The following is a 24,859-nucleotide window of genomic DNA, read 5'->3' as shown; positions in this document are numbered from 1 at the left end:
GGGTGGGACAGGTCCAGCAGTGGGTGGGACAGGTCCAGCAGTGGGTGGGGCAGGGTCCAGCAGTGGGTGGGACAGGTCCAGCAGTGGGTGGGGCAGGGTCCAGCAGTGGGTAGGACAGGTCCAGCAGTGGGTGGGGCAGGTCCAGCAGTGGGTGGGGCAGGGTCCAGCAGTGGGTGGGACAGGTCCAGCAGTGGGTGGGGCAGGGTCCAGCAGTGGGTGGGGCAAGTCCAGCAGACGGTGGGACAGGTCCAGCAGTGGGTGGGGCAGGGTCCAGCAGTGGTAGAGCAAAGGAACAGGGTCACCTCTCTACCACACCACATGCCCAGCCCCACATCTGCCCAGCCCCACACCTGTCCAACCCCACACCTAACCAGCCCCACACCCGCATACCCCACACCTGCCCAGCCCCACACCTGTCCAACCCCCACACCTGTCCAACCCCACACCTAACCAGCCCCACACCCGCATACCCCACACCTGCCCAGCCCCACACCCGCATACCCCACACCTGTCCAGCCCCACACCTGTCCAGCCCCACACCCGCATACCCCACACCTGCCCAGCCCCACACCTAACCAGCCCCACACCTGCCCAGCCCCATACCTGCCCAGCCCCACACCTGCCCAGCCTCACACCTGCCCAACCCCACACCTGCCCAGCCCCACACCTGCCCACCTCACACCTGCCCAGCCCCACACCTGTCCAACCCCACACCTGCCCAGCCCCACACCTGCATACCCACACCTGCCCAGCCCCACACCTGTCCAACCCCACACCTGCTCAGCCCCACACCTCCCAAACCCAGACCAGTCCCATACCTGCATAGCCCCACACCTGCCTGGAGTCACATCTGGACCAGGACCAGGCCTCTGCCCTGGGTTGTGGTCTTTGCCCACAACAGTGCTGAATTCCTGTCCAGGGACTCCAGTGACAAATGGACCAACCGCTCAGGGGCCCAGTGCCCACCCTAACCCTAACCCGGGACACTAGGGCAGCCCCCGCCCACTCCCTCTGAAGCCACAGGGCTTCGGGAGGGCTGGTGTACAGAGGCCTGCGTGTCAGCTGCCCAGAGGACCATGCCCCCGGGGGAGAACCTCGCTGCCGGATGAGGCCCTGCCCTGCCCTGCTGTGCCCTGGTTGCTGCAGCCTACTGCAGGCGGGGCTGGGCCCTGTCTGGACTGAGAATTCACTGGGGAAGCCCAGCGCCCACTCCAGGTGAGCGGTTGCAGCTCCCCACTGAGGCCACAAAACCCTCGGTAGAGTACCAGAGCCTCTGAGTGTGGGGACAAGAGTTCAGCCCTGGTGCCCCATCGCACTCCTCCACGCCCAGACCTTGGTCCAGGAGCGCCCCCAGACGAGCGGCCAGGGCAGCCCCTCCGGGCACGAGCACCACAGAGATCACCGCTCAGGCGCCCACTGGGCTGAGTGCCGGGCCAAGGCAGAGCGCCATGGTCCCGCACCTGCGCCGGCCTGGGCAGCAGAGCCCTGCCGGGCCGCACGTCTCAGGCTTGCTGCTAGAATGCTCGATGGGAAGCAAGCAAAAATAGCCCGCTGGACACCCGCCCCCCACTCACAGCCAGGCCCAAAATAGCGGCCTGGGAACCAGCAGGGCCGGGCGGGCGTGCGGGCCGGCTGACCCCGCGTTTCCTCGGCCTGGCGCCAGGCCAGCTCCGGCTCCTCGCAGCCACAAGGGGAGGCCGAGGGGTTCGCGTCGGGGCGGGCGCCCCGGGAGCGCAAGGAGCCCGACGGCACGGACTGACCGCGCGCACCGGCTGCCCCCTCGCGGCCAGGTGGCTGCGCTGCCGTGACCACGGCTGCCCCTGCCGAGGGGTGGGCGCTGGAGGAAGCCCTCGGGGCCGAGGGCAGGAGCCTGGGACCCGGCCTTGGCGATGGCCGGGGCTGCCCCCGTGGGCGCTCCAAGTCGGCTTGAGGGGCGCGGGGCGCGGGCAGGTGCCTGGCTCTCCACGGGCTGGCAGCCAAGGGGCGCTGTGGGCTTTTTTTTTTTTTTTTTAATTCTCGCACCTCGGTGAGCTGTTTAAAAAAATGTAAATAAAATAACAGCGCACAAAAGCCGCATTGAAGCCGCCCGGGGCCGGCCGCAGCCTGGACATGAAATATCGCCGGGCCGGGCGTCGCGGGCGCGGCTAATCCGAGCGGACGGGGCGGCGCGGCGGTGGGCAGTGGAGCGTGCACCGCCCGCGGGGGGCCGGGACAATGGCCTCTCTCGGCGGAGGGGCGGCGGGCACAAGACCCCCTTTGTGTGCCCCAGGGCGGTGCATTCAGCGCCCAGACGCGCTCTGAAAGGGCCGGGAGAAGCCGGCCGCCCGGCTCCAGCCTCCCCCGGCCGCATTCCTGGCCGCGCGGCCTCGCCCACGTGACGGCCGCCTCAATCCCGCATTGTTCCCGGCTGGGCCGTGCTGACTGCCCAGGCGGGGAGAGCGAGCCTGGGGCCTCGGGGAGGAGCGCAGGGCGGTGCCCCAGGCCACCTGCCCGGCACCTGCAGCCTGCTGCCTCGGGTGCGTGTGGTGGGCGCGGGGGCGGCCAGGGACACCCGTGTCTGAGTCCTGCTGGGGCCCCTCCTCTCATGGACGCGTTCCACACTCCTTCCAGCTTCTGTTGATGCACCTGCGAAAGCAGCAGAGGATGGCGCAAGTGCTGGGGCCTCTGCAGCTACGTGGGAGACCTGGAGGAAACTCCTGGCCCCTGCTTAGCTGTGGCTGCTGTGGCCACTGGGCGAGTGAGCCTGCGGGTGACTGGCTTCCTCCTCTCCCTCCCTCCCTGTCCCTCCCCTCTCTTCTGTCTCCCTCTCCTGCCCTCCCTTTGATAATGCCACCTGCCTGTGGGTTCTGGGGCAGGGGTCACTGAGATCGGAAGCCGCCAGTGGTGCTGAGCCAGGACAGACACCCAAGGGTACAGGTCGTTTCCACAGTGGTCCCAGGTAGGGTCTTCCAGCGTGCGCTCTGAGTCAAAGGCCAGCCTGGCATGGCCTGGGCAGGAAGGGGTCCTCAGCTGCCCAAGGACGGAGCTGACAGGACTTGTGGGGGCAGCCGGAGGGCAGCAGCTGTGGGGTCAGCTCTTCCAGGGCAGTCCAGCCTGGGCCGCTGTTTGAAGATAGATGGTGCCAGTTCTGAGGGCCTTGAGGCCTGGACTCCCCCATGAAAGGGCCGGGGTGTGAGGTGCAACTCTGCCAAGGCACCCCAGAGTGGCAGGGAAGGGGGCCCAGGTGAACCTGGTTTGGGGAGAGGAAGTTGGAGCCGGCTGTGCCGTTTCTGTGCAGGGTCACCTCAAGGGGACGCCAGAGACCCTGGGAACTCATGGGGCTCTTCCTGTTGCTATGATGAGGGATGCCCAAGGCATGGACGTGAGGGTAGACACCATTGTCTAGGCAGGGCCTCAGGGCCCATGAAAAAGGCCTCCGGACCTCTCCCCACCCACTGTCCCACGGCCTCTGAGGCCTGGCAGGAGGCCGACCCTAGTCCAGGGGCAGTAACCCAAGGCTTCTGACTGAGCCTGACCCCAATCCCAGAGCCCACTGCCCAGGAGCAGGTATTGGGTGCAGGGCCTCAGGGTCCCATATGTGAGCCCACGTCCTTGGCCACGGCTCTGGCCAGGGCCCTGATCTTTCATGCCCAGTCCCCCAGGTGGTACCACACTAGAGATGGGCAGCTGAGGAGGCACCTCAGGGTCGCGGCCACACCCTGATATCACAGGGGGTTCTGCCTCCCCCCAGGAGGGCACCTGGGTGGCAGGGGACACCCAGGGAGGAAGGGATGGGACCCTGCATGCCCAGTCTGATGCCCAAACAGGAGCCTGAGTGGACTGGGTGGCAGCGATGGCAGGCCAGGCTTCCACCCCAGCCTGCTGCCTCCCTGGGCCTTGGCCCCCAACTTACCTGATGGCCTGTGCTCTGACCAGAGACTTGGGGTGTGGGGTGGTGACTGCGGCTGCCGGTTCTCAGGGTATGAGCTGGCAGTCACATCCAAGGCCAACAGATAGTTCCGGGGCCCCAGAGGCCTAGGCAGGAGGTGGCACCACATCCTCAGCTCCCAGGCTGCAGGGTCAGGGCCCTTGCTGTTGAGAACCTGGTCTTGTCCACTCTGCTCCTGGCGGGGCCAAGGGAACCCCTGAGCCTACGGCTGCAGCCACGGGACCGGACATGGCCAGCTCCGTGCCCCCTCGTCCTGCTGTGCCCCCCAAGACATCTGGTTTCCATCCCCCAACATCCAGTCACGGTCTTCATCCCATGTGTCCACCCCCAGGGCCTGTGCCATGCTGTCCCCAGGGCCTGTGCCATGCTGTGCCCCAGGGTCTGTGCTGTGCTGTCCCCCAGGACCTGTCCCCAGGGCCTGTGCCATGCTGTCAGTGCCCCCAGGGCCCACCTACCTGAGAGTCTTGCCTATGAGCCACTGAGCAGGTGTCCAGCTGAGGAGGCTGCTGGGCCCAGGGACGCCCTCCCTGCTCTGTGGGGTCCATCCTGAAAGCTGTCCAGCTCATGCCCCTGGCCAACCCCTCCCTTCCCGAGCGCCACAGGAGGGGTGGGCCCAGGGTCTATGGAAGACCCCATGCCAAGTGTCGGTGTGATCCTGGAGCAGCTGCCAGGTCCCACTACTGCCCGGCACAGGGCCCCTGGAGCAGCCACCAGAGCTCACCACTGCCCGACAGGGCCCCTGGAGCAGCCACCAGGGCTCACCACTGCCCGACAGGGCCCACTGTCGCTGCCAGGGCCCCGGAGCAGCCGATAGGGTCCACCACCGCCTGGCAGGCCTCCCAGAGCAGTGACCACCAACCCACACAGGGCAGCCACTCCCGGTTCCTAGAGCTGGGACCCTGGAGGAGGGGCGCAGTTGGTGGTACAGCCAAGCAGCTGCCCTGGACGCCCACTCGGGCTCCCCACAAGCCGGGCCCTGGAGGCCACTAGGGCTTCCGTCATGGGACCAGGATCGAGTGGTGAGGGACACGGGCCCACATGCCTGTGAAGCTGAGCCGGGCAGACACCCAGCCAACATCTGCTGGAACAGGACTGAGGCTGAGAAAAGCCAGGCCCCTGGGGGGTCAGGGCATGGTCCCCTGCCCCCAGTGCCGCCCCATCCCAGACCTGTGGAGGAGGGGCAGGCAGCAGAGCTGGGAGTTCTCGGGCATGGCCAGGAGGGAGAGCTCAGCTGGGCCTCAGGTCTGTGCAGCGGCCACAGCCCCATGGGCGGTGAGAAGCAGGTACCCTGCCCTGGTTCACCTGCTCAGTGCCCAGCAGGGCCAGCGAGAGGCTGACACAGCAGTGTCCAGGGTCTGAGTGAGCAGAGCTGGGTGGAGACCCCGAGGCTCCAAGGGCCGTGTCCTAGAAGCTGTATGATGGGAACAGAGCTGGGCTGGTGCTAGGCTGGGTGGGGCCCCCAGTCCCTTCCATTGCTGAGGTCGTAGTCAGGGCAGAAGTGGGGACTGCAGTGAGAGCCGGGTGATGACCACAGGAGTGGACCGAGGGCTGCCTGGGGCTCACAGTCAAGGCAGAACAGTCAGTGTGGCATCTGAGAGGTGCCCACATGGGCCCTGGGGGTTGGCAGGCGTAGCTGCGTACCTGGGCACGACTGGGTGGGGGTGGTGGCCCTGGGGTGGCTGGGAGAGTCAAAGGCTCCAGGAGCAGGAGGTGCAGCTGAGGGGGTGACGGTGGCTGGGGGCCCCTGGATGCTGTGGGGGAACACAGCTGGGGGGTCCCTGCTAGCTGGGGGGTCACAGGCCTGGGGTACAGGTGGCCCCACATCTCACTCCTCACTGCAGCCCTGTGGAGAGCTTTGACTGGCTGAGGCCAGGAGGTCCGCGGGACGCACAGCTCCCGCAAGCCGCTGCCACCTCTCACAAGCGTGCCTCCAGGTTGGGCTGCAGGTTCGAGCTCCCACACCTCCGTGGCCCACCCGGCCCCTCACTAAGGCGTCCTGGGCGCTGGGGACAGCCCGGAGCTCGGGGCTCCTGCCTCCCCGCTCAGCCTACACCAGAAGTCAGGGAAGAGTGGTCGTATTTTTAGGGGTATTCCTGCTAAACGCTCTGACCTACGTGTCCAGGCTGAGGCCCCACCCCCGACCCGCCCCAACCGCCGGCCTCCTGGGCGGCCCGTCCCGCTCCACGCCCTGCGCGCCGGGCCAGAAAGCGGCCTCGGGGCGGCAGGTGCAGTGCGCCATGGCCTCGCTCGGGGACCAGGTGCGCACCTGGCAACGGGGCGTGCAGGCCGTGGCGCGCGGGGACTGGCCCGGTGCCCTGCGCCTCTTCCGGGAAGTGCCCTGGCCTCCGGCTAGGATGAGCTTCAACGTGGGCTGCGTGCATTTGCTGGCTGGGGACCCCGAGGCCGCGCTGCGGGTGAGCTGGGGTTCCCACGGGGGCGGGAGACAGAGCTACAAAGCCCTTTTTCCCACTGGACCCCTGCCCTTGCCGCCGCGTCCAGGCTGCTGCTCCAATGACCACGGAAGGCGGGTGCTGGGGGTCCCTGCCACCGTGGGAAAAGGTGGAGCCGCAGTAGCAGTGGCGGGAGCATCCTCGGACCTCTCCAAGCCTGTCTCTCCAGCAGGGCTGTACGCCTGTGCCAAGTGAAGCCCCCGCTTCCTGTCCATCAACCACACTGTCCTGGGCAGTGCCCGGGGTCAGGATAACACAGTAGGGGGCTGGGTGGAGCCCTGGCCTCTGGGAACAGCTCCCCCTTAAGGACTCCCTCAGGAGGGTGGCAGGACGCTGGGCTGAGTCACTGGCCTCTTCTCAGGTGAAGCTGAGTGACCCCTGACACTCAGCAATCAGGAAGCAGCGGGGCAGTCATCAGAGGGGGGCAGGGCAAGAAGGGCAGGCACCCTGAGCTGGAGGGGGGCTGCCAACCATGGGGAAAGAGGCACCTGGACCCTCCCAAGGCCATTCTGAACAGGTGGCTGCGGTCACTGTGGGTGCGCCAGGGTGCTGGCTGCTGCTGCCCTCCCAGTGTGTGTGACCAGGCCCAGAGCCCTCGACAGACCCCCTGGTGGCCTCCAGGAGTGGCTCCGACTCCTTCCTCTGTGCTCATGGCCAGCAGTGGCCTCAGAACCCCTGGAGGGCTCAGAGCTGGGCAGGGGCTCAGGTCCCCAGCTCCTGGACCCAGCAGGTGCAAGCTGGGCCAATGGACCCAGTGTACGGTGGCTCACATCGGTGTCCTGTCCCCAGGCGTTTGATGATGCAGTGACTAAGGACCCCTGCCTGGCCATCGGCTTCCTCCAGCGAGGGGTGGTCAACTTCCAGCTGAAGAGGTAAGCATAGAAGGCTCCCCACTGGTTCTGCCAGGGCTAGGGGAACCACCAGGCCTCAGGGGGACGGAAAGGGACAGGAGGGGGACGCCTGCGTCACACGCATGGAACTGGGTCTGACAGGAAAGGACGAGAGGTGGACGCCCACATCACTCACATGGACCTGGGTGTGACAGGAGGGGACGGGGGGGACACCCACATCACCCACGTGGACCTGGGTGGGACGGGAGGGGACGCCCACATCACTTGCATGGACCTGGGTGGGACGGGAGGGGACACCCCACATTACCCACATGGGACCTGGATGGGTTGCAGGTGATCCCCATTTTGGTCCCCTTCTTTGTAGGGTCACCTGGCAGATGCTGGGCAGCCTACTGTCTGGTCAGCACTGGAGGTCGGCCTAGAAGAGGTGGACTCTCCAGTGCGGGCAGTGGAGGCTCAGCTGTGCCAGAGTCCCCAGTAGCAGGGAGGGAGGGCGTGCCAGGCTGTGTGCTTGGTTTAGAAAAGTCTAGGGTCCAACAGGACTCCGCAGCCCCACATCCTCTCTGCCTCTTGTCCTGACCCCTGACCTGGCTGCCCCAGATTCCAGGAGGCACTGTCTGACTTCCGGATGGCACAAGCACAACTCAGGGGCAACACGGCCATTGACTACACACAGCTGGGCCTGCGGTTCAGGCTGCAGGCCTGGGAGGTGAGCGGCTCAGCTGCCCCCGTCTGCCCTGGCCAGCTAGGTTCATGGGCACGTGGGCGGGGCATGTGGGCATGTGGGCGGAGCTCGTGGGCAGGACTTTACAAGCATGGGCAGGCCTGTGGATGTGGTCAGGTTCCTGCTGGACAGTGCAACCTGAGAGTGCCATGGGAGGGCCCCTTGGGGCAGTACAGGGTGGGTGGGGCTCGGCTCCTTCCTGGAACAGCTAAGCTGGGGGCCACACCCTCTTGGACACGTGCCCAGCTGTGGCCAGGAAGCCCCAGGAAGTTCCGGGAGCCAGGGTTGGTACCCACCTGGGGCACCTGGACCAAGACCCTTAACCCACACCTTGCAGGGAAGCCCCTCCCATGGGGTGGGTGCTGGGAATCCGTAGACCCCTCCTAGGGTCCCTAGCACCACGGACCCTGAGCTCTGCCCATAGCACCCATGGGGCTGGGCCTCCAGGGGCCTGTGGGACCAGGGTAGTCACTCACCCCTGACCTCATCCCAGGTGACACACAATGTGGCGGCTGTCCAGTGCCAGCTGGGGCTTTGGGCTGAGGCAGCCAGCAGCTTGACGGAGGCCATGGCCAAGTGGCCAGAGGGATCCTCTGACGGCCTGGACAATGACCTGAGCCAGGTGCAGGTGAGGAGGGGAGGGGAGGAGTGAGAAGGAAGGAGAGATTGCCTGGTCAGGGCTGGGCCTTGCTGGGGGCCTGGCAGCAGGGTGGAGGGAAGCTGGGCCCAGCACCTTGGTGTGGGGCCCAGGGTGGGTTGAGGGAGGGGCTGGGGTCCCCTGTGCCCTCCTGCTGTGAGGGAGGGGCTGGGGTCCCCTGTGCCCTCCTGCTGTGAGGGTGAGGCTGGGGTCCCCTGTGCCCTCCTGCTGTGAGGGTGAGGCTGGGGGCCCCTGTGCCCTCTTCCCCTTTCTCTCCCAGGCCCGGACCCCACTGCAGCTGAGGCAGGTCCCCAGGGGTGAGGTCTTCCGGCCCCACAAGCGTTACCTGGAGCATCTAGAGCCTGTGGAGTTCCTGGGCAAGCCCAAGGTTGGGTAGGCTAGTGGGGGGCAGCCAACCCTGGCCAGCCTGGAGCTGCTGCACCTTTGGCCTCTGCTGACCACAGGGCATGTGGAGTGGGGTAGAGGGGCAGGGTGTTGGCTTGGCTGCCTGCACCTTTGCTAACCATTGACAGCTGACCCTTTCTAGGTGGTGGCCTCGCAGGAGAGCCCTGGTCCAGATGTGCAGCCTCCACAGCCACAGCTGGGCCCTCAGGACCGTCCACTGCCAAGGGAAGGAAGACCTGTGGATGCTGTGAGCCCGCTCAACTCCCCCCATACACACTACACTGGGACAGGGTTGGGGGCACTCTGTCCTTCCTGAGCTGGGGTCTTGGGCAGGCAGGGGTGCCCACTTTTGCTGAACCTCTGCCCTGACAGGGACGGGGAGCCAATGGGAGGTGAGGAGGGGTGAGGGGGAGGAGGTGAGGAGGGAGGAGGGGGGAGGAGGTGAGGAGGTGAGGGAAAGGGGGAGGAGGTGAGGGGGAAGAAGTGAGGAGGGGAGGGGAGGGGGAGGAGGTGAGGAGGGGGTGAGAGGGAGGAGGTGAGCAGGGGTGAGGGGTGGAGGTAAGGAGCAAGTGGGAAGGGTTCTGGAATGCCCCATTGCTGGGGAGGTGCAGGTGGGGGCTGGTTGCTGCAGGACTGGGGCCAGAGGGCACAGCCAGAGGGCAGCGACCCGGCCTGCAGTGTCCCTGGTGCCCTGTGGTCATGGTCAAGCCTCCCTCTGCCCGCTGCGCAGTGCCGTGCTCCCACACCGGGAGCTGCATTCACAGAGCCTGTGGCGTTTAGGCTTAGAGATGTATTTACACATCTGGAAGACAGGGACAGGGAAAGGTGACTTCTGCTGGGTACTTCTGGGGTGGCTGCAGTGGCCAGGGTCAGGCTGGACCCCGGGGGAGCCTCCTCACGGCTCCCATGGGTGTGGGCACTCGGCAACAGCAGCCAGCACCCTGAAAGGCACGTGGGCCCTGCCACCCCTGCCCCAGGCTCTGGGGTCCCTCCAGTGCCAACCCTGCCTTCTCTTGCAGGGGCTCCAGGTGCAGCAGGCTGACAAGCAGCTTCCTCGGCCCATAGGTGAGCAGTCCTGGGGAGGGCAGGGCAGAGACCCCTGGAATTTCGAGTCTCCTCCTTCCTGCAGGGCCCTGGGCAGCTGAGGACCCCGCAGAGGCTGGGGTAAGAGCTGCCCTCCCCGCCACCCTGCCTCGCAGCTTCCAGTCACGCCGAGGGAGGGGCCGCTGCAGCCTCAGCCGCCCCCTTCTGCCTGGCCCAGGGCGCTGCTAAGGAAGACCTCGAGAACCTGGTGCCAGTCACCGTGCAGTGTGTCTTCACCGTGGCGCTGAGGGTCCCACGGGGAGCTGACCTGTCCAGCCTGCGGGCCCTGCTGGGTCAGGCCCTCCCATCCCAGGCCCAGCTGGGCCAGTTCAGGTGGGCTTGGAGGGCTCCCTGCTGCAGGGCAACAGTTGGAGGGTGCTGGACGCGGCAGGGTCAGAGGTCAGCACTCCCTTGCTGACCCCCAGGACTCCCTCCACAGCTGCCCAGCCCCAGGTGATGCCAGCTCCTGGGTACCCATCTACGGGGAGGAGTCGCTGTGGAAGGCATGGCAGGCGGCCGGCCCCGGGGGACTGCGGCTCCAGTGCAAGGTAAGGGGGTCTTGGGGTAGGCCAGAGGGCCAGAGATGGGGAGAGGGGAGTCATGGACACGGGGAGGGGAGTGGTCAGCATGGGGGGAGGGGCGTGCATGGGGGAGGGAGGGAGGGGTCAGCATGGGGAGGGGCGTGCATGGGGGAGGGAGGGATCAGCATGGGGGGAGGGGCATGCATGGGGGAGGGATATGCATGGGGAGGGAGGAAGGGGTATGCATGGGGAGGGAGGGAGGGGTCAGCATGGGGGGAGGGGTGTGCATGGGGGAGGGGTGTGCATGGGGAGGGAGGGGTCAGCATGGGGGCAGGGGTATGCATGGGGAGGGGTGTGCATGGGGAGGGAGGGAGGGGTCAGCATGGGGGGAGGGGTGTGCATGGGGGAGGGGTGTGCATGGGGAGGGAGGGATCAGCATGGGGGGAGGGGCATGCATGGGGGAGGGGTATGCATGGGGAGGGAGGGAGGGGTATGCATGGGGAGGGAGGGAGGGGTCAGCATGGGGGGAGGGGCATGCATGGGGGAGGGGTGTGCATGGGGAGGGAGGGGTCAGCATGGGGGGAGGGGCATGCATGGGGGAGGGGTGTGCATGGGGAGGGAGGGGTCAGCATGGGGGGAGGGGTGCATGGGGCCAGGGCCAGGGCTCGGTCAGCAGCAGAGAGCTGGCCGGCTGCTGTCACTGACCTCATGGCCTCAGCGGGGCCTCCTGCGGGTCTAGGGCGCCGGGGGCCGGCCCGTGCTCTACCAGGTGGTGGCCCAGCACCGCTATGCAGCCCAGGGCCCTGAGGACCTGGACCTACTGCCCGGGGACAAGGTGGATGTCCTCTGTGAAGGTGGGCAAGCGTCACGCGACCCTGGGGGCGGGCTTCCCTGACGCCCACAGAGCTGTGAGCTCCGGCTTCTCCACAGTGGACGAGGCCTGGTTGGAGGGACACCGCGATGGCCACATTGGTATCTTCCCAACCTGCTTCGTGGTGCCAGCTGGCGGGCGCCTCTGAGGAGCCGAGGGGCAAAAGCAGTGTGAATAAAAACTCGGTCTGGGGCAGCGCAGTCTATTCCATGGGCCTGGAGGGGGCAGGGCGTGGGCAACCCCTGCTAGTCCTGGGGCCAGAAGAGCTGGACTGCGAAAGCCCCCAGGATGGCCACGAGGGTCAGCACCGTGAAGACTACGCCGGCCACCCAGACGCCCGGGTGTTGGGCCCGCCACTGGGCCGGGGCGTCGGCGGGGAGGAGGCCGGTCAGGTTGAGCATGTAGCCCAGCGTCCAGCCCAGGTCGGTGCCATCAGCCTGTGGGACAAGGGGCGCTCAGGGCTGCGGGGCCACGTGAGGGGCACCTGCCCGCGCCTGGCTGTGCGTGTGGGGGGCATGTGTCACCTGTGCCCGGAACTGGATGCTGGCCCAGGTCTCCTGGCTGAAGCCGAAGCCGTCCAGCAACAGCGTCAGCACGTACAGCCCGGAGGCACAGTAGTCTCGCAGCCAGTACCCCTGCCCGGGGTAGCTGTCCTCCACCTGGGTGGGGGGGGTGAGTGAGGCTGGGACAGCACACAGGCCTCCCTCCTCCGCCATCCCGTGTCCAGCCTTGAGGCTGTGCCCTCAGTTCCTACCCCGCGCCACCTCCCCGCCCCACAGCTCCAGCACGGGGTCCGCACCAGGGGGTCCCTCCCAGCCTAGCCCAGTCCACCACAGGGGTCCCCCCCAACTGGGCTTGGCACGGGGCTCCCCACCAGCCCTGCCCAGCCCAGCCCAGCACGGGGGTCCCCTCCCCACTCACCAGCTTCCAGGATCTCTGGCAGAAAGCCCAGACGGTGGCGTTGGCCATGTCCAAAGTCTGCCCAGCGGTCAGGTTGAGGAAGTGGAAGGTGTGGTAAAAGCTGGAGAAGGCCTGGGGGCGGGAAAGAAGCCGCTGGGCCAGGCCCGTCCCCAGCCCCGGGCGTGCGGGACGCGCGCGGGCAGGCGGGCGCTCACGTAGAAGGGGCCGCGCACGGGAGGCTGGTAGACCCCGTCGAAGGCGCAATCGGCCCGGCCCACGCAGCTGGAGAAGTTGAAGAGCGTCCGGATGGCCGCGACGCAGGCCGCGGGGTTGCCCGTCCCCTCCACCGTCAGGTTCTGCGGGAGACCCGGGATCGCCGGGTCGCGCACACACGGGGACTCGTACAGGACGCCCGGGGCCAGCGTGGCCCGGTAGCCGCTGTGGTAGCATGGGTGACGGACAGGACCCGTCAGGTTTCCCTGTGGGGAGGCGGGACCTGGAGCAAGGGCCAGCGGGGTGCGCTGCCCCGCCCCGCACCCCGGGGAGAGCCTGACCTGCAGCAGGCCCACCAGCAGCCTGAGCAGCGCCTGGTCACGCCCGAAGCACAGATGGCTGTGCGCGTAGAGGCTGTGCGTGGTGCCGTACAGGCGGAAGGTGGCCTGGCTGCGCGCGTCCAGGACTGGGCCCTCGGGCACGAAGCTGATCTGGGTGGACGCCCCGCCCAGGTCCAGGGCGCCCACCAGGGCCTCCTCCACGGGCCGGATCCACTTCCCAACCGGGGAGTACTGGTCACACACAGGGCACGCTCAGCCCGCGTCCCGGCCCCCTTCCCCCTGGTCAAGCCCCCAGGCTACCCTGCCCCACCTTAACCAGCCTGCCCAGCAGGTAATTGGCCGTGATCCACCCGAAGGCACCTTCATCCCGCCCGCTTAGGAGCTCAGCACCCCGGAAATCCAGAGGGGAATGTGCCAGGACTCGGGACACGGCGTCGAAGACCTCCGCGGCCTGGGAGCTGTTCTTCTGGCTGGGTGGAGAGGATGACCCGGCTGGCTGGAGCCCCAGCGCACAGCCTCCATCGGGCCCGCCGGCCTGCCCGGGTGTGGGGCATACCTGAGCAGTCGCATACCCGCTGTGGCCCCCAGGAACAGCGGCGTCTCCCCGTGCTGGGCCTGCGGGATGTGCGCCACCGCCTCCTCCAGGCAGTCCCGCAGGCTCTCGGCAGCTCCCATGGGGTTGGCCGCGTACGAGGAGATTCCAGGGCCTGGAAGGCAACACACCGTGGGCGGGACTCACTCGGTGGCTCCGTTCCTCCCATGCCCCTAGTCCTGCAGCAGAGGGACGGGGCAGTGCCCTGAGGAGGGGAAGAGGCGGGACCCGCACCCTGCGCTGGGTGGGTGGGCCATGGGCCCGGGCAGGGGCTGGGCCACCTCCCAAACACGCACCGCGGTGGACCCGACCCTAGGCAGATGTGTCGCCCACCTTGTGCCCGGCAGGCCAGCGCCTGGCTGACCACGCCTGTGTTGTTCTCCTTGTCTGCCGGCCACTGGTACAGGAAGAGCGAGGTGTGCGAGGAGCCTGCGTCCAGCACGGCCCCGAACTAGGGGTGAGGGGTAGAGGGCCGGTTAGGGGCAGGGCCGGCGCCCTCAGCCCCGCCCCCGCACCGCTGCTCCCGCACCTTGGTGGTTGTGGGCAGGAGGACACTCGTGGCATCCACCAGGAGGAGGATGAGGGTGGTGAGGCCCGCCACTGCCGCGACCGCCAGCAGAGCCGTGAAGGTCTGCTCCCTGGGCCCCATGGGGGCGGCAGGGCAGCGTGAGCTTCTGTGTCAAGGAGCAAAAGGAGAGAGATGAGGAGGGGAGGGAGCCTCGTCCTCCCTCCCGCAGGTCCCTTGCAAGCCATGCCCCAGGCACCTGACCCTCCAAGGCTGCCTGCCAGGAGTGTCAGTGGAAGCTGGATCTACAGCTGGATGAGGGTGTCACCTGCACTACTGAGCCACCCCCACGCAGGGTGGGGGCACACCCCAGCCCCAGGGGTTCAGTGCCCTCCTGGGCAGCTGGCTGAGGCTGGCACAACTGCGGTGGGGCTTGTGGCAGGGCCCAACCCCAAATCCAGCTCCGGATAAGAAGTCCCAGCCCTGCTGCAGATACCATGAGTACTGAGCAGCCCACACCGGGTGCTGCTGCTGTCCCAGCCTGTGAGATGCAGGCCCTCCGGCCCGCTGACATCCCCTCTGGGGGCCTCTCGGTACTGTCCACTCACACATGCTGGCCTGAGCCCATTTAGGGAGGACACGCGGCACCTGGCCTTGGGCCCGGCCACCGCCAGCTACAGGAACAAACAGTGACGCCACCTCCCAGGTCGGCAGCTGCTGACCCCCAACTTCTTTGCAGAGGCACTGCACCCAGGGCCCCCCCAGAGCCGCACTTCCCGCCTGCCCCCAGCTCTCACCTGGGGTGCCTGCTCACCAGCCGCTGAGGAAGCTCACACTGAAACTCCACTGGGCACCTGCCACGTCCAGCCCAGCCTCCGCCCACCTGGACCTGGGTCAGCAGCCAGAGGCCAGCCGGACGCTGCCCAGGTCACCGGCCCAGTGGGGGGGAAGGGCATTAACTCCTGCAGTGACTGTGGGGGGTGGCGGTGAGGACAGCCCTGGCTCCCCGGGAGACCGTGCCCTGGGGAGGCTCCACCCCACTGCGGAGTGTACTTCCCTCTCCGCCCGCCCAGCCCCTGCTGCCGACCCAGAAAGGGGACCCGGCTGGAGGACAGCTGAACAGGGGGACCTGATGGCAACAGTGGACGCTGTTTCTCTGTTCTAGTGGTTTATTTTTACTTTATTGGATAGATTTTGTGTCTGCTGGTTCTCACTCCAGACTGGATTGGGGTTTTCAATACAACTGACTCGGGAACAGGAGTGATGGGGGGAAGGGATGGTGGGTAATGGGGGAGGGTGGGGGGAACGGGAGCTGACAGGGGAGGGGATAGTAGGTGACAGGGTGGAGCAGGAGCCAACCTGGGTGGGGACAGGAGCTGATCTGGGAGCGAGAGCCCATTCGGGGGGGAGGAGCCAACCTGGGTTTTCCGGAGCCCACTCGGGGGAGCTGACCTGGGGGATCCTGCAAGCAGCGCCCTGGCTCTCTGTTTTGCATCTCCCAAGGGTGCTGAGCCCCGGTCGCTGCTCACCAGGGGTCTGGCTGCCCCCTACCCCTGTGTAGTCACTAATCTGAGTGTAGTCACCTGGAAGCAGATGGAGCCCAAGGGCTTCAGGCTGGACCCTCGCAGGCCCTGCCTGGACGTGGGCATGATCTGTCCTGCCGGAGGGCGGGTCCCTGCCATCTTGAGCCCTTCTTTCCCACTTTGGTGCAGGGTCCCGAGCATTTGGATCTGCTGCTTTCCCACAGGCATGAGTAGATGAGAAGTAGAGCAGTGGGGACTTGAACCAGTGTCCACAGGGAGTGACGGCCTCACCGGCTGTGTCTTCTCCATGAACAAGCCTGTTGTAGCTACTCTTCTGCCATGAAGGCTGCTGGCGGGGGGCAGGGGTCGTGTGTGTGCACACTGGCTCCTTGGGCAGCCCTGCGCCCAGGGACCTCCCTAGGGCCCAGCCTGCCTTGGCTGCATTTTCCTCAGGGTCGTTGTGTGGGCTCAGCCACTCCCGCCTCCGCCCTCCCACTCGCAATTCGTCTGTCATTACCTTGGGAGAGTTCTGGAAGCAGCTGTGGCTGGTTGCAGTTTCTGTTTATTCGGAAGGTGGAGCATGAGGGACACACATCGCCCAGCTGCTGGTTCACACCCAGAATGGCCACAACTGCCGGGCGCGGCCAAGCCGGAGCCTGGGCATTTGGGCTGTCCTTGACTGCGTCCCCAGGGGCACCAGCAGGGAGCTGGGCAGGAAGGGGAGCAGCTGGGACCCCGACTGGCATGACCATGTGGGACGGCTGTCTGTGATGCCCTCTGGTTTCCTTGTGGCGGCTTCTGTGTTGGCTGTGTTGGCTTCTGTGTACCTGGTGCAGCTGCCGACAGCCTGAGCTCTGAGCTGGAGTGCACCCTCCGGGCTTTTGGCTTGTCTTCTGCTGTCCTCTCCTCTTGGCTAGAGTGGCCCAAGTCCCTGCTTGTCACCAGTGGCCTAGGACATTGCCAGTGTCACTTCTGAGACTGGGATGTTTTTTAAAATTATTTTTCATTTTATTTGGAAACCACACACACTGGCCCCCTTCCCAAATGCCTGTAGCAGTTGCTGCTGGGCCAGGGCAAAAACTGGAGGCCAGAAACCCAAGCTGGGTCTCCCACATGTGCTGTAGGAGCCCAAGGCCATGGAGGCACCTCTGCGACCTCCTAGAGAAGCACGAGGTTGAGCCAGGGCTTGAACCAAGGCACGCTGAGGCACTGGCCGCCCAGGAACTACTGGGCTCCTATCTTGTGGCTGTGTTGAAGTGGATCTTCAACGGGGTCGTGGGAACCAATGCCACAGCCCAGCATGTCAAGTTGCTGCCTGCGGCACCAGCATCCCATATGGGATGCAGAGTCCCAGATGTTCCACTCCCAACCCAGCTCCCTGTTTATGCGCCTGCAGTAGAGGACGGTCCAGGGCTTTGGGCCTCCACATCCACGAGGGAGACCTGGAGGAAGCTCCAGGTGCCTGCTGGCCATGGCAGCCATCTGGGGAGGGAACCAGTGCATGGAAGGCCTGCCAGCTGCTCTGCCCTTTAAGTTGCTTGGGGGCCCTGAAGGTACGATGAGGTCATGAGTGGAACCTGCTCAGATCGCGTGCATGGGATGAGCGCTGTGTCCACTCCATGGTGGCCACCAGCGGGGAGGTGGTGGCTGTGGTCTGGGCAGGGCCTCGTCTTACTCGGCTTCTGTGGGAGGTACACAGCTTGGAGGGCTGGGGAGGACGCTGAGATGGGAGGGACACACGCAGGGCCCCTCCCACCTGCTGGTCCCTACCCACTCCTGCCAAGTGCCCAACAGCCAGGACAAAGCCACACAGGGAGCATACTGCTGCAGCCTGCAGGTGCTGGGCGGGAGCTGGGGAGGCGCAGGCGCGGGATGAGGGACAGCGTAGCACTAGCAAGGGCGGCAGCACAGGCTTCCACGAGTCCAGTTTTCCCCTGCTCTGCCACGCACTCGTGCATGGCATTCCTGCTGGTCTGCGTGTGTTGCGTTCCCCCACGGGCTTTCCTGTGTTCTTGTTGCTGCTGTGGCTCTGGTCTTGCCCACTGCTGGCAGTGTTCTTGTGTGGTCCAGCCTCGGAGCTGGAATCAGGGCCGGGTCCTTCCTGCACCTTCAGTGGGTGAGCTGCCCCAGAGCTGGGTCGGGCTGAGCCAGCTCACCCACTGAGGCCCCTGCCTTTGGGCCGAGTCTTGGAGAGGCCTCCCAGTCCTCGGCCAGCGGTCACGAGCTACTGGTACCGTGTGGCTAACGTCTATTTCTTGGACACCCCTGCCCAGACTGAAAGCCAAGTGCTAAGCGTGGCAGTGGACAGAGTGGGAAGCGGGACAGAGCCCCTGGCCACTCCACCTGCACCTGCCCAGCTCCCAGGCCGCCTCCCACTCAGGGCTTGACTGCGGGAACCATGGTCTAACTCTGGCCCTGCCCTGCCCTAGGCTGCCATTGGGTCACCTCGGGGAGGCCAGCACCAAGGCCCCAGGCAGAACAGCCGGCTGCCCCCGAGGGCTGGGGGACTGTGGGGTGTGCCGGCATACAGCGTCACTGCACCAGCTCTCTACAGGGCTCGGCCCGGCAGCCGGAACACCCCTCCCCTTCCTGGCCACACCCTGGCGAGTGGGCACTGCACAGGCGGTGGACAGCCAGACAGATGCTGTCATGTGCTCAGGAATCAGGATTGGAGCGTCAGGGCCAGGGTGCCCCTTGCCCTGCAGCTCAGTGGCCAGCGCGGGCTGCAGGGTCCCTGCTCTGCCCCTGGGCCATGTGGGAACCCGGAAACAGCTGGAGGCACCCCAGGGTGTGGGGCCCCAGGAAGGCCCACTCCTGTGTCTTTGGAACCCTGGCCTCCAGCAGCCTGAACCTGGCCAGCTGAGGCTGAGGGCATGGCCAGCACCCCGAGGCTGCACCCTGGCTCTAGTGGGGGGCAGAGGAGGTGGGGGTCCCTTTCCAGGACCACCCCATCACACACCTCCCTAAGTCATGGCAGCAGTCCCCTACCAGGCCCAGGTGGGCAGGATCTCACGCAGCGACCTCAGCCCGTGTTCCCCAATCATACACACCCCACTCTCAAGAGGGAGCCCTCTGCTAGGCCCAGGTGGGCAGGACTCACACAGCAACCACAGCCCGTGCCCCAGATGGCTCCAACAGGCAGGGCCCAGGCAGTGGCCGCAGCGCAGGGTCAGGTTTAATGGTCACTTTAAGGGGGTCGTACACGGTTTCCGGCCCGGGTGCCCTCGGGACCCCAGGTTCTGTCAAAGGGGGGCCTGCCCCCAAGCCCGTGATGGACACCAGGGCACTGGGCCAGGCCTCAATGCTGCCCAAGGCTGAACTCGGCAGCAGCCACATAAGACAGCTTGGAGCTCACCGGGAAGCGGCTGTTGCCAGCCCTCCAGACCCCCTGAGCCTGGCCACGGTGCTGGCTGAGGTGGGAGGGAGCAGGGGCGGGAGGGGTGAAGCGGCCGGTGAGACCAGGTAGACATTGACCCTGGTGCTGGTGATCGGAGGGCGGGGCGGGCGGTTAGCCGACTCTGGGGGCTGTGTCCCCTGCAGCTGGGGTGGGGGGGGAATTGCACTTATTTCTATGAGCCCCTCGGACGGACGTGCGTCCAGCCTCCAGGCGAGGCAGGCGGGCCCCCCTTGGGCGCCAGGGCTGTCTGAGAACCTGAGCAGTGTCTGAGGGTCCCTGAAGCGGCTCCGTGGGAGCCTCGGCCGCAGGGTCTTGGGGAGAGGGCCGGCCCAGTCCCAGGTGCCTGGATCACCAGGGGCAGCCGTGCGGGGACGGCCCAACCCCTCACAGAACGCCATCAAAGTCCAGCAGCTTCGAGTGCTGGCGGCCCTTCCACAGGCGGTACAGCCGGAAGTCGAAGTAGGTCTCGATCATGGCCTTCCCTAGAGGAGCCGAGTGGGGTGGAACTCAGGCCCTGGGGTGCCGGGGCTGCCCCAAACCCACCCCTGCCCTGCCACAGCCCCATCCCCTGGCCCTTCCCTGGCCCAGTCTAGGCTGGCTCACCTTGCGCCGACAGCTCCAGCGGGGATTCGAAGGTGACCCTCTGCGGGGTCATGAGGCTTCTGAGGTTCTGGAACAGCTGTGGGAAGGGCCAGGGCTGAGTGTGGGCGCTGAGGAGGCTGGGGCGCAGGGGGACGGGGCCTCACCTTCTCCCCGTTGGGGTTTCCCAGGATGTAGCAGCCCATGACATGGATGACGTTGGGCTCTGGGTTCACCTTGCTCATCAGGCGGCTCAGCCGTTTCCAGAAGCTGGGGTGGGGGACAGGGGCTTCAGTCCAGGGCCAGGGTTCAGGTCCTCCCCACCCACAATCCAGGATTCAGGCCCCCTTTCCGCCCAAGGGCCAGGGTTCACAGACGTCCCCTGCCCAAGGTCCAGCCCTCTCACTGGATCATGTCCTCTTCCTTTTCCACTTTGGCGAAGGTGGCCACTTTGTTCTTGAGCAGGTACAAGTGCCCAGGGCCTCCCTGGAAGAGGCGGGAGAGGCCGTCATGGGCAAGTCAGGGTCCGGCCCAGGGGTCATCAGAGGGGGTGGCCGGTCTGACCCGGCCCCACCTAGCACCGGGCCCACCTGGCAGAAGATGAGCATCTTCCAGATGCGCGCCCCCTTGTGGTAGGTGTTGAGCTTCTTTTCAATCTCCTCTGTGGGCAGAACCGTGAGCAGGCCGCTGTCCTGGTCCTTGGCCCCTCTCGCCACCCTCCCTGCCCAGGGCTTTGTGGGGCACATACCCAGGATGTCCTCGAAGGTCGCATGCTCGTGGTCCTGGGGACAGACACAGGCCACAAGATCCAGTCAGGGTTCTGGGACCAATTACATGGAGGACCAGGGTGATGGGCTGTGGAGGGGCTGAGGCCAGGGCAGAACATGCAATGTGTGGGGGTGAGTGGGGCAGGGTGGGAGACGCAGGCAATTAGAGTGATGGGCAGGTGATGGGCAGGGTGTGCAGTGGGCAGAGCAGGGCAGGGTGGGCACTCAAAGAGGAAGGGGTGGTGGACGGGGTGTGCAGTGGGCAGGGCAGGGCGGGCACTAGAGGAAGGGGTGGTGGGTGGGGTGTGCAGTGGGCAGGGCAGGGTGGACACTCTTAGAGGAAGCAGTGGTGGAGAGGCGTGCAGTGGGCAGGGCAGGGTGGACACTCTTAGAGGAAGGGGTGGTGGACAGGGTGTGCAGTGGGCAGGGCAGGGTGGACACTCTTAGAGGAAGCGGTGGTGGAGAGGCGTGCAGTGGGCAGGGCAGGGTGGACACTCTTAGAGGAAGCAGTGGTGGAGAGGCGTGCAGTGGGCAGGGCAGGGTGGACACTCTTAGAGGAAGGGGTGGTGGAGAGGCGTGCAGTGGGCAGGGCAGGGTGGACACTCTTAGAGGAAGGGGTGGTGGAGAGGCGTGCAGTGAGCAGGCGGGCACTCACATAGAGGATGGGGATGATGGACGGGTCATCCCTGCGGATGATGGTCGGGATGTACTCAGCTTTGGGCACCTTAGAGGAGATTAGCTGGAGACGACAGATCCAAGCGAGGGGTTCAGGCCACCCAGAGCCCAGAGACCCCAAGCCAAGCCAAAGTGCTGTCCAGCCACTGCCCCTCCACCCCCAGTACCCTGGGGCATGCTCTGCCTGCCTCACCATGACTTTGGGGGGCACAAAGCCCTCTGCGCTGCAGGCCACGGCCTCCAGCCCCTTCTCAGCCTCCCAGTCCAGGTCCTCAAAGGCCTCCTCCAGCGTGCAGTGTGAGCCCTGCAGGTCGCTGCCTGCGGGGCAGAGGGTCACAGGTGGCCTGGCAGGCCCCAGCTCTCCACAGCCCCACGACCCACCCACGGAACTCTGCACGGGACACTTACTGTCTCGGGAATCGTGGGAAGTGTCAGCTTTCATGGGGGTGGGGTCGCTCCAGGACCTGCTGAAGCTCCGCTCTCTGCGCTCAGCAAACGCTGGGGGAGCAAACCCGTGGCAGTGAGCGGGGCCGACAACGCCCTTGCGGGTGCAGCCGCACGCCGCCCCCCCACCCCGTGCCCCCACTTACTCTGCGCCTTCACTCGCCGGCTGCCCACCATGCGCAAGTGCTTGCGGAAGTTCCTGCGGGAGGAAGCGCTGGCTGAGGACCCCGCGGTCAGCCCACACTCCCTCAGCCTCCCCAGGGAGGCACAATGCCTGGGGCTGCCACCTGCCCAGTGCCCCAGGGGGCGCTTCCCCACGGCTTCCCCAGGCCAGACACGCCCTGGTGGTGCCCTTCCAGCCCCTGGCCCTACCTCTGGATCACGGAGGCCGAATCGTGCTCCCGTTTGCGGCGCTTCCTCTCCGCGTAACCCCTGAACACCCTGGGGGACCGCAGCAGGTCAGTGGAGACAGAGTACTGGGGCCAGTGGGTGCACGGCCTGCCTGGCCCTGTGTGGGAGGGCAGGGTGCCCCTTGGGAGGTGGGAGGTGGGCGTCCAGCCCTGTGTGGGAGGGCAGCAGATGGGGCATCCTGGGGTGCAGGGGTTCATGGATACTTACGAGATGCTGAAGGCCGAAGGCCGATTGCGGGCGGTGGCAGAGGGGGAGAGAAGATGTAATGAGCCCTGCCCTGTGGGGGTATTTCCCGTACCCCAGTCCCTCTCACCCAACCCTCCTGGGGTAGCCCCAGCTGGGCAGTGGATGCTGGGGGTACAGGGCTCTGCCTCCAGCTGCTGGGTCCTGGCCAGACTAGGTTGGGGGCCTGAGCCTGGGGGTAGGACGGAGCTTCCAGCAGCCAGGGATTCCCTTTGAAAGGAGCCCCGAAGACAGGGAACCCTGAGCGAGGCAGACAAGGGGTCAGTGGTGGGCGGGCCGGGAGAAGCACCCCACACCAATGGTTCCAACCACTGCATTCCCAGGGCAGGGACAGTCCACAGGGAACAGACTAAGTGGGATGGGGGGCCTGGGTGAGAGGGTGCCTGAGGGCCTGGGCTGGGGGCTGCTGCAGCTGTGGCAGCCTGGATGGCTGGGGAGCCTGGAAGGGCTATGAGGGCCTCGGCTGGGGGAGCCCTAGGTTGGGGGAGCCCTAGGTTGTTGGGGGAGACTGAGTTGTGGAGGCCTGGACTATGGGGCGGGCCTGGGCTGTGGGAGCCTGCAGGGACTGGGCTGGGGGGAACTGGACTGTGGGAGCCTGGAGGGACTGGGCGTGGCTGTGGGAGGTTTGGGGCTGTTGGGGGGCTGGGTTGGGGTTGCTGGAAGGACTGGGGTGATCACCAGCTGGGCTAACTCACGCTTGCATAGTTGTGGTGGCCGTGTGGAAGCTGAAGAGGTTCTCCTTGGGAAACCAGGTGCGGATGGGGACATCGTCTGTGGGAGAGCAGAGGAGAGAGTGGGCAGGGGCCTCTCTGGGGGTCCCCCACGGAGACCCAGCCCAGAAATCAGAGGCCTGTGGGGAGGCCAGCCCTCAGCACAGCTAAGAGCCCCCTTCCTGGCTACCTCAGGCAGTGCCAGCCCAGCCTCTGCCTGAGGCCCAGGAAGGTGGCTCTGGCCCAGGTGGGACCCCTGGAGTGGCCACAAGGCACGCAGGTGTGGGAGGGATCACTGGCTGCCTGGACTCCACACGGCCTCCCAGGCTCCACACTACTTCCCTGGGCTCCATATGGCCCCCCTATGCTCCACACAGCCACCCCAAGCTCCACAGGCCCCCCAGCAGTTTCCAAAGGGTGAGAAGACCCTCCTGGCCCCTCCACAGGAAACACTCGGGCCTGGCAGGTGCGCGTGGGGCTGGGGAAGGGCCCATGCCACTCACCGGACACTCGATCCACGCTATACATCCGTTCCAGCTTCTTGGGGCGGCCGGAGACATCCTCGGGCAGGGGGGGCTGGTCAGGGCCAAAGGCCTGTGGGGAGGGGCTGGGGGCCCGCTGGGCACAGCCGGGACACTCCTTGGAGCCCTGGCGGCTGCCTGCCCAGCTCTGGCAGGGCCTGCTGGTGGCCTCTGGGCTGCCGCCAGGGCTGGCGCGCAGGGGCTGACTGTGGTGGTGGGAATGGTGCTCCCGCGGCCTGCGTCCCTGCACCACGGTCAGCTCGATGGCCTCAGCCTTGGGGCTGGGCAGCAGGGTGGGCTCCCCGGAGATGGTGTACACACGGGGCTGGGGGCCCTCACTGGCCGGCTGCCTGCTGACGCCATCTTCCACCAGGCCGCTCTCGTAGCGGCCGTTGGAGACCAGGGAGAGGCGGCGCTTGTTCTGGGGGGCTGGCTGCATTTCAGGGGACCCATCGTGGCCAGAGTAGGCATCAGCCAGCAGGTGGTCTGGAGAGGGGGTAGAGGCACGCTGAGGGTGGGTACGCTGGGCAGGTGGAGTAAGCCCCAAGCCCCTGGCTCCCCATGGCAGCTGGGGGCAGGGTGGTGGCAGCGGCACGACCTGTGCCCGCACGGTAGGAGCGAGCCTGCCACCCCCAAACGACGCGGCATCGCCCGCCAGTGCCAACTTCTCCCCTCCCCCCCACCAGCTGGCCCTCGGAGACAACGGTGCCAGCCCTGGGGGTGCCAGGAGGCCCGTTGCCATGCCAACGGCCCAGGCGGGGTGGGTGCCATGGTGACGAGTGATCCAGCTCTGGGGTTCCGGGCCAGCGAGGGCAGGGGATGCGGGGAAATGGCCCAGCAGAGCCGGGCCTCGGGGGGTGCGGGGTCGGGGAGCTGGGCTCGGGGCTGGCGCCGCCCTCTCGCCCCTACCTGAGCCGTTGCGGTTGTCAGGGTGACTTTGGGACAGGAATTCTCCGAAGGCTCTGGCCGCCCTGCAGGGTGAAGGCGCGGGCCGCGGTCAGGACGCCCAGGCCCGGCCCCCTCCGGCCCTCCAGGCTGCGGGCGCCCCGCCGCACTCACCGCACTTTGGCCGCCACCGAGGACATGGCCTCGCTCCTCAGCGCCCTCCTCCTGGAGGCGGCGGCGCCCATGGCCGAGGCGGCGGCGCATCCCCGGCTCAGAGCGCTCCCCGCGCCCGCCGCCTCCGCCGGGGCAGCCTCGCCGCGCCGGGGGTCGCGCCCGCACTCGCCTTCGCCCTGGCGCTCGCGGCCGGGGTCGGGCCCCGCATGGCAGCGCCAGCACTCGTTGTCCCGCAGCACCGGCACCGGCAGCCCGAGCGGCGGGTCCGGGGGCGGGGGCTCCGCCTCCCTGACGTCAGCGGCGGGTGGGGCGAGCAGCGAGCCGGGAAACTGAGGCCCGGTCACGTGGGCCTGCAGGGTAGGCCCCCGGCCCGTGCGCTCCCGGGGCACCTCCGGGGGCGAGGCCCTGGCTGCATCCTGGCCTTGGGGTGCCAGGAGACCCGTTGCCATGCCGCTCCTGGGGGACGGTGGCTTGCGCGGGAGGCCAGGTCTGCCCCTGCAGTGGCCCAC

At 66.8% G+C, this 24,859-nt stretch overlaps 3 protein-coding genes across 5 annotated transcripts; 1 reads left to right on the top strand and 2 right to left on the bottom strand.

Moving 5' to 3' along the window:
• Nucleotides 1–6,128: 6,128 nt before the first annotated feature.
• Nucleotides 6,129–11,665, top strand: NOXA1 (NADPH oxidase activator 1). The gene is made up of 11 exons (XM_058659735.1): nt 6,129–6,342; nt 7,168–7,250; nt 7,830–7,938; nt 8,447–8,581; nt 8,871–8,978; nt 9,138–9,293; nt 10,015–10,060; nt 10,165–10,411; nt 10,518–10,626; nt 11,339–11,453; nt 11,530–11,665. Exons 1-11 carry the CDS (start codon nt 6,166–6,168, stop codon nt 11,616–11,618), a joined length of 1,374 nt encoding a protein of 457 aa, XP_058515718.1. The 5' UTR covers nt 6,129–6,165; the 3' UTR covers nt 11,619–11,665.
• ENTPD8 (ectonucleoside triphosphate diphosphohydrolase 8) lies at nt 11,641–14,961 on the bottom strand. 2 transcript variants are annotated; one of them, XM_004593606.2, is made up of 10 exons: nt 14,819–14,956; nt 14,046–14,190; nt 13,850–13,967; nt 13,481–13,631; nt 13,235–13,394; nt 12,925–13,155; nt 12,586–12,849; nt 12,392–12,502; nt 11,995–12,129; nt 11,641–11,907 (listed from the first exon to the last, which is right to left on the bottom strand). In XM_004593606.2, exons 2-10 carry the CDS (start codon nt 14,163–14,165, stop codon nt 11,716–11,718), a joined length of 1,482 nt encoding a protein of 493 aa, XP_004593663.2. In that variant the 5' UTR covers nt 14,166–14,190; nt 14,819–14,956; the 3' UTR covers nt 11,641–11,715. The 2 variants fall into 2 exon arrangements, with proteins under 2 accessions (XP_004593663.2, XP_058515723.1); XM_058659740.1 differs by having other exon boundaries at nt 12,586–13,155; nt 14,819–14,961.
• A 3,736-nt stretch (nt 14,962–18,697) lies between these two features.
• Nucleotides 18,698–24,569, bottom strand: NSMF (NMDA receptor synaptonuclear signaling and neuronal migration factor). Of its 2 annotated transcripts, XM_004593412.2 has the most exons (15): nt 24,351–24,569; nt 24,201–24,262; nt 23,274–23,777; nt 22,756–22,831; nt 21,779–21,847; nt 21,553–21,605; nt 21,371–21,460; nt 21,156–21,280; nt 20,943–21,026; nt 20,269–20,302; nt 20,111–20,181; nt 19,927–20,006; nt 19,688–19,790; nt 19,545–19,620; nt 18,698–19,423 (listed from the first exon to the last, which is right to left on the bottom strand). In XM_004593412.2, exons 1-15 carry the CDS (start codon nt 24,419–24,421, stop codon nt 19,326–19,328), a joined length of 1,596 nt encoding a protein of 531 aa, XP_004593469.2. In that variant the 5' UTR covers nt 24,422–24,569; the 3' UTR covers nt 18,698–19,325. The 2 variants fall into 2 exon arrangements, 1 of the variants encoding a protein (XP_004593469.2); XR_009244770.1 differs by lacking the exons at nt 24,201–24,262; nt 24,351–24,569 and having other exon boundaries at nt 18,698–19,084; nt 19,197–19,423; nt 23,274–24,030.
• Between the last annotated feature and the right edge of the window lie 290 nt (nt 24,570–24,859).

This window comes from Ochotona princeps, unplaced genomic scaffold (assembly GCF_030435755.1).
Source record: "Ochotona princeps isolate mOchPri1 unplaced genomic scaffold, mOchPri1.hap1 HAP1_SCAFFOLD_138, whole genome shotgun sequence".
NCBI classification, from domain to species: Eukaryota; Metazoa; Chordata; class Mammalia; order Lagomorpha; family Ochotonidae; genus Ochotona; species Ochotona princeps.
Note: the sequence above shows the minus strand (reverse complement) of the source record. Positions and strands in the feature narration are given on the sequence as shown.